Below are 8,027 nucleotides of genomic sequence, written 5' to 3'. Positions count from 1 at the left end.
TAGGAAAATACCAATGATATTTCCTCTGGATACCCTGGCTTTTACTGATTTTTTTTTTCATTCCCTTAAATATAACGTCGAATTACAACATCACACAAGGAATCGTTTTAATAGTTTTAATACCATTATCTAAAGTCTCTAGAATAACAAGTCATCAGATATAGAATCAGCAATAAAAAGAATAATATAAAGAAGAAAACAAATTCTACAATAAATAGTAACAAAAAGTATAATCAATAAGAAATATATTTATGATAAGACAAGTTATGTAAGTAGCTGGGTCGTCAATTATATTCATTTGAAGGTGTGCATTTATTAATTCTGGAGGCACGGTAGTTTAGTGGTAGGACGCCGGGCTCGTGACCGAAGGGTGGCGTGTTCAAGTCACGGCATGGCACTGTGTTGTATCTTTGAGCAAGATACTTTACTCCGCTTGTTCCAGTCTACTCAGCTGTAAATGAGTACGTGGTTTGGCAGTGCTAGAATTGTTGAATCCTAGCTGTTAGCGCCGAAATAGCAGCTCCGGCTGTATCCTCCCCAGGGAGTCGATGGCTGGTTTCGTATGGTCAGAATCCCTAGTAGCTTGTGGATGTCTTGCTGTCTAACACTGGGGGATCCTTGGTCTCAATAATGAGGCTAATTTATTTATTTAATTAGAACTTCTGTGGGCGTTACTCCCCTTGCATCACTATTTCTGTAACTATTTCATCTCTTTCTTTTTTTCTATTTGTTTGTAATTCTGGCTAGGAGAGGACTTATATAGGCCTCGCCTGTTGTCCAATCCTTTTGATTTTCCAATAAAATTTACTGAAATAAATATTGGCTGGTTACAAAGGCCCTTTAACCACGGATAATAGTTTGTGAACGCTTTGGGACGACCTACGAACTAGGATGTGATAAAGCGTTATATAAGAATCTCGAATTATTATTATTATTATAACAACAATGGTAAAATGTAGGTCGTAGTATTAAGGTCTGAGTGTGACCCCAATGTTATTGTGATGACATTTTTTTGTGTTATTTTTAATTTGGCATTTCATTCCAGAACTTCGAGCAATCATATTGCTGCAATTTGCAATATGTGTTTTATATGTGTTTTATATGTGTTTTATAGGGGGTTTTCTGTAGAAAATGACTCAAATGTACGAGTCTCTGTACTGTAGGTTACAAAGGGGATGTGTTCGGTCTGTATTTCAAGCGGTTCCCTTCTACTATCAGACCACTTCAATACTACAGCACCGAAATTGTAATACATAACCCAGACCATATTATGCAAAAAGCCTGAATGATTCGAACCTAACCACCGTTTGCCGAGAGCGGTGTCCGAACCTTACCATTATCTGCCGCGTGCGGTATCCGAACCTTACCACTGTTTGCCGCGTGCGTGACGTTTGGCGATTAGCCAGGATATGTTTCCCACAAAAAAATCTGAATTTCCCTATCCAAAATCACAATAAGTTTCGTATTGACCCGGCCAAGAGAAGACCAGCAATTATAGATCATTACACATGTAAATATAAACAAACTACCCGGAAGTAAGGGTTTCGTTGATCCGCTTTTATGAGCATTGAGTTCGCAGAAAAGATAAAAAAAAATAACTTCATTAAAAAAGGCAGTGATTACGTCAAGGACAAAACACAATAAACGTTTCTTCCAAACATAGCCATTTTTAATTTACCAATGTGTCATGCAATGTGTCATGCAGCACCATTTAAACAAATAATTGAACGAACTTTTAAAAAAGGCGGCAGGTGAAAAGTATTTGACTTAATGTCAGCTTTATGACAGATATTTACAAAGGGCTAAATTTTAGATTAAAAAGTATCCGTCATTATTTTTTTAGCATTTATACTTCTTAAACTGATTTCATTATGGTATGTATGGTTAGTTCAGAACACTTTTAAAACCATACTGCTTTGCTTTTCTAAATTGTGTAATATAGAATGAGCGGGCACCCATCTTTAACAAACGTAAAAATATTTTCTCACGAGACATAAAGTTCATGTTAAATATTACCGCATGACAAATATCGTGACGTTCGGGCGATTAACCAGGATATTTGTCCCAAAGAAAAATCTGAATTTCCCTATCCAACATCACAAGAAGTTTCGTATCGACCCGGCCAAGAGAAGACACGCAATTATAGATCATTACACATGTAAATATAAACAAACTACCCGGAAGTAAGGCTTTCGTTGATCCGCTATTATGAGCATTGAGTTCGCAGAAAAGATATAAAATAACATCATTAAAACAGGCAGTGATTACGTCTAGGACAAAACACAATATACTTTTCATCCAAACTTAATCATTTTGAATTTTTTAAACTTGTTATCAATCTTATGCATATTATCCAAAGGAATCGTTTTAATTATTACACACGCATCATTTGTTTTCTGTTTTATCTAATTAAAAAAAATCAGTGATTAAAATTTAACATACTTTGTTTTAAATATAATGAATACTTTGTTAAATTAAAAGGCGATTATGGTGGAGATAATGAAAGCCTACCTATGTTGTTTAATTCCCCTGTTTAATTACTACTAGATAGCCTTTAGGTACTACAGCATGCTCTACCTTGTAATAACTATATAGACTTAAAGAGGACCCACATAGGCTTTGGAAAGAGAGGATTAAACTGACTCATATCTAGGAAACTTTGTATACCTTAAAATTCACACCGCGTTGAATGTCATGGCATTCAAAAGCATATTGGAAAACCCCCATTAATAACTTATCACGTATGTTCATATCCCGTTCTTTGTATGCTACTTTGTTCCAGTCAACTGTATAATATATGACGTCTTTGTACTGAAACAAATAGTCCAAATACTGAACCTTATGCTTTAAATCGAACAACGTCTTTTACTTATATTGCAAAGAGAGAAACGAGATATCTAACGAGAGTTGAATGAGTATGTAATATAATCAGCAAGATATTGATTATACAAAATGTAAACATTGATCACGAAACTGTGGTCCCCGTAGTCCTATTTCCGCCCAACATTAATCAATTAGTTATTATTCGCCATATTGACGTGCTATGAAAATCCAACCCATCCTGGGTAGAAAAAGTCTTTGTAGTCTTTGCTAAACTGTCTCCGTAATCCCGAGCCTTCCTTGGCTGGCCACTGGTAGAAAGTGACCTCCCCACCTGTCAGCCACGCTGACCACCAACTGAACGTGCCTACCGTACTGATCATGTGGTCACACGAACCTAGAACTGCCATATCTACTGCAGCGGAATTTCCCTCGATATATTCCGAACGGATTTCTTTCGGCATATGTGTTTTTGTCCATTTCATATCATTGGAACAAATAATGAATAACGGATTAGTATACCCCTTTGATTTAAAATAGTCTACTGCTTTCTTCAGGTAATCTTCACTAGCAACCATATAACCGAATCTGTGATTTACTAAATCTCCCCGCCTCACATGAACACCTATCAAAGTCACGTTTGAACGAGACGTTAAATTGTGCTTTTTCAATACCAAATCAATCACTTTGTTTTTCTTTTCAACGGTGTCATCTTGAAACCTGAATTGTTTGCGGAGAGCAACAGAAGCATTATAGAAGTACTTCCATGACTGGAGATATGTTCCCAGCCTGTAGTTATTATTTGGTGGAAAAGAAGCCATTTTTTCATCGTATCCACAGCCCAATCTCTCTCCTCTGCCCACGTATGTTTTACAAATACCGCCATTATTGTCTTTAAGTTTAAGGTCAAGTTTGAAAATCTTTGTTAAATAATCAGTTTTTCCAACTGATACGGACATTCCCTTTTTTGCAGCTAATCCAAATATAGTCGCGAACATGAACATGTGATTACCAAGGCCACCTATAAATACGGTGCATATACTGTAGTTGGCCGGTTCGAGTGGAGCTATGTCTGTAGGAGGTTTTAGGGTCGGCATGACAACTGCATCTCTAGGTGACGAAGCATTCCTTGATATATTCCTGATGTCCGTGACGTTCGTTGACCTAACAGGTTTTGTGGCGTTGTGTGATTTCGTATTAACTATTGGCACGGAAACTGTTGTCGTAGAATATTTTGGCGTGGTCTTTTTCCCGGTGTTGGTGCTCTTTCTGATAGTTTGGGTTGACGTGACTTCACTCGTTTTGTTCATGGCCTTATTAGTATTGTTGTTGCCATGAGTATGTATCATTGGAAATGTAGTCTTCACTTTATAAGCTACTTCATTTGTATTAACTGTTCTCAGAATTGTTAGATTTGTTTTAACGAGGTACTTCAGCATTGAGGAATGCAGGTGACCGGGCCCAAGATTCAATCCTATGAACACCACCACACAGCACATAATGACGCAATAACCGAAAGCTGAAAATATAACAAAAACATATGTTTACGTGCATGTAACTTACTGAAAAAAGCACAGACAAAAAGTCCGATAGATGATGAGTTGGTGAGGCTAATCATCCCAGTTCATATCTTAGACATGCTTTAAGGATGTGTCAGCTATTTCTACTGGACACTATATACCTTCGGTCTACAGGGTGTTTAGAGTAATTTTACACGTTTTATGGGTTTAGATCAATTTTCGGTAAAATTGCTACCACCAATGATGATAATATACGAGAAGGGAGGAAACCTCTCGTATCGAAAAATCGACCCCACCTTATTTTCTTGCATCAAAAATCACATTTCTAATTAATGTGCACAAATATGCTTAGTACCGTTGGAAAGATGGATCATTTTTCTTTTAAAAAAATCCCATATTCGCGTAAAATGTATTTTCGTTCCGCAGACATGATCTCCGTTTTCTCCAAAAAGTGGCTCTATGACTGCGTAAAAACCATTGAAACTCGGAACCTAGCTTAAGTCTAAAATCAAAATATAGCTGTATATTAATTCTCAGGTCCCTGTACTTCGGTTGTCTTCAGAATGACATCAGATTGTGAGAGGCTACTACTACTGAAGACGTCATTTAATTTGTCGTCATGATTCCCCGAATTTGAGGGAAGGTACAAATGTATTATTGCGAATGTCACATGATCTGAAAGAACCACTTCCGACACAAACTGTTTCTCCTGTGGTGTTTATTAGGATTCATCATGTCATCCATCCATTTAAATATATATCTTCTGTGATATAAAATATCGTATTCTTCTTTGTGAACATATTATCAATTTTATAAAAGATAAGTAGATATGCAACGCGTTAATTAGACAGGACCACTAAACATGCAGGTCATTATATTGATTTGCATGTGCGGGTTTTGATTGGTTGTCCTTTGTACCTAATAATACAATACATTGTTTTGTGTACATCTACTTACAACGTTTGTGATCCATAAATGGATACCTGTCTCCAGTCGTCCCTGTGTTCAGCAAATCTACAACAGAGCACATACATTACAGATAAAATTATGCATTATCCTATTATAACAGGAAAGGGAGCAGTGTGCTTTCATCAGGAACCGAGCCCACGATCCCTAGGTTCCTAGTCGGACGCTCTACCACTGAGCTAGAGGGAAATTCCCTCTAGCACGAAGCTTATCGTAATCCTATGCATAATTAAAATCTGCCACACTTTCATTACTTTGATATTCCGTATACAACAATCATCAAACCTAATACATATTGTAAGCTTTAAGACAAATAACATAAAAACCAATCAAGGATGAAGAGCGCAAAAACACATGATTCCTCCGGTTGATAACTCACGATCGCGTTTACCGTTTGCCATATTTGCACGAACAGAAAGAGTATGGTACATGTATATCAAAGTTCCACCTCAAACATAAAGATCATTCCATAACGATTAGGTTCCTAGGCTGAGGAAGTGATGTCACTTGCAGACGACAAAATTCAGTCAGACGACGTTTTGACAGGATTTCAATTGTGACGTCATAATAAAACTCCGTCCACTGATTGTGACGTCATAATAGTAAATGTCACTGAGTGTACTTTCTTTCTTTCTTGCTTGTGTGAGTATGGCAGAACTGTTCAAGGTGAGACATTTCGTTCTCTAATTTCCCTGTGTGCAAGAAAGAGCTGTCAAGGGTAAGAAAGGGGTGTAAGTAATTTCTATCTTACATACCATTTCACGTGATGTGACGTCACAATGGCTCAACAATGACGTGACTTCACGAATTCGGAACTCTCCGATGCCGCAATGCGGAAAAGGCAACGTAATGAAATTAAAGCTTTTACGATATATTGACTGTACGCGTAAGAAAGATGTGATTATTTTTTCTGCGTCAACATTGTTTGCAAATATGAGATACACTAAATGTGGCTGGCTAATTCGTTTTCGTTGAAAAAAGCTCAGAGGAAAACTTGATATTTTTTCAAAATGGTGGCCAGTCCAAACGCATTTGCATGGTTTCTGAGCTTATTCTGGTGGTTAGAATGAGGGGGAAAATCTCTTTCGTGCTCAAGTGGGAAGGCTCTCTCGGGATTTTCAAATTTGTCAAAACCATCGGCAGAGCCTCGGGTTTTACAAAGTTTGAAAACCCTAGGGTGGAATTTTCCTATACTACACCCATGTGCATGAAAAAGTCTTATATTCTCTCCCATCAGACAGAGATATCAACGGAAGATAACTCCGATTTGCTGAAAATGAAACCTACGTTTGTAATTCATGAAATTTCCATTTGCATTTGATGTGGGAGAATATTATTATTCCCAACATTGGGAGTAAAACGGAAAGCCTCAACCCTCGGAGTAATATTTTACTGTCTTACCCCCAAGGTGGGGGAAATATGATGTTAAACGTAAAACCCATTTCACGCGCGTGACGTCACATTATGATAACAATGACTTGGATGGAATGTCTCTGGCATAAAAAGAGTCTTATGATAGTTGGAGGATAGTTTGGATAATAATTCTATGTGTTAACTTTTATTTTTTTATAAACTTAACACTTAATTTACTAACGTTGATTCCTTATTTTGAAAATATAGTTGTGAAATTGTGTGTCGTATCTAGTCATCTTCAGCTGTGTGTGAAATATACTCACTGTTTTATAGTAAAGTTAATGCAATTATGATATCGTTGAAATTGGCAAAAAGTTGGAATCTTTGTCACACACAACGTCTGTCATACATTACATTTTGCCTTCGTTATTTGTAATATAAGGACGATTTTACAACAAAGCACATACCTTATTAAAAAGACTTTGTCCGGATATGGCCTGTTGTTGTTTAGGTTTCGTGTTCCTTATCTATTTAAAATATACACAGACGAACTAGTACTGACACGTGACGGACCGCAGCCGTTCTCTTGCTATTGTTAGTGAAGCTTCGACATAAACTTTAATTAAACTGAACATCATGTGTAGTGTTTGTCTATCCCAATTACAAGCGAAACCCGAGCACGTACAGCTGTCACCTGTTATTAATTGAATTATATTTAATGGACGATTGTCCATGCAGACTGTGTGGTGGAACGCATAAATAACAATTTAGAAGATGTTGCTTTAAAACCGTTATATCTGTATTTTTATTAATCTTAAAAATGTCACTGTATTAATCCATATACAACTTAGTACAGTGTGTTCTCTAACTGATTACTGACAAGAGCTACTGTAGTTAGACAATGGGATGCACGTCGGGGTAATATCACCATCTGTTTCACTACCGACATGAGTACCAATTCACGTTTTCAATATAAATTCGTTTCTAGTACACGTTTCAATACCGCTTTTCTCACTTTACCTAACAAAATACGTAAATTGAATTATCCATATGACGAAGTCTTTAACAGAGGAATATTTTCTAGGAGTTTTGACGATATTGACGGTACTGACGTCAGTGTACGTTACATAGCTACATATACTGAAGTCAGTGTACGTTACATAGCTAAATATACTGACGTCAGTGTACGTTACATAGCTACATGTACTGACGTCAGTGTACGATAAACAGCTACATATACTGACGTCAGTGTACGTTACATAGCTACATATACTGACGTCAGTGTACGTTACATAGCTACATGTACTGACGTCAGTGTACGTTACATAGCTACATGTACTGACGTCAGTGTACGTTACATAGCTACAT

The 8,027-nt window shown here is 37.0% G+C and overlaps 1 protein-coding gene across 2 annotated transcripts in view; it reads right to left on the bottom strand.

Annotated features, from left to right (window-relative positions):
• Positions 1-873: 873 nt before the first annotated feature.
• LOC110464244 (galactoside 2-alpha-L-fucosyltransferase 2-like) overlaps positions 874-8,027 on the bottom strand; it is a 17,527-nt gene continuing 10,373 nt past the window's right edge. The window contains exons 1-3 of one of the 2 annotated variants that reach the window (XM_021519353.1): positions 7,127-7,238; positions 5,298-5,354; positions 874-4,339 (exon numbers count right to left, since the gene is read on the bottom strand). In XM_021519353.1, coding sequence (XP_021375028.1) covers positions 3,042-4,339; positions 5,298-5,313 — 1,314 coding nt within the window. In that variant the 5' untranslated portion in view covers positions 5,314-5,354; positions 7,127-7,238 and the 3' untranslated portion in view covers positions 874-3,041. Of the gene's footprint in view, positions 4,340-5,297; positions 5,355-7,126; positions 7,239-8,027 lie in introns of those variants that run through there. The other variant, XM_021519352.1, reaches the window with a different exon arrangement.

This window comes from Mizuhopecten yessoensis, unplaced genomic scaffold, assembly GCF_002113885.1.
Source record: "Mizuhopecten yessoensis strain PY_sf001 unplaced genomic scaffold, ASM211388v2 scaffold10975, whole genome shotgun sequence".
NCBI lineage: Eukaryota > Metazoa > Mollusca > Bivalvia > Pectinida > Pectinidae > Mizuhopecten > Mizuhopecten yessoensis.
The sequence above is the reverse complement of the archived record's forward strand: the minus strand, read 5'-3'. Positions and strand labels throughout refer to the sequence as shown.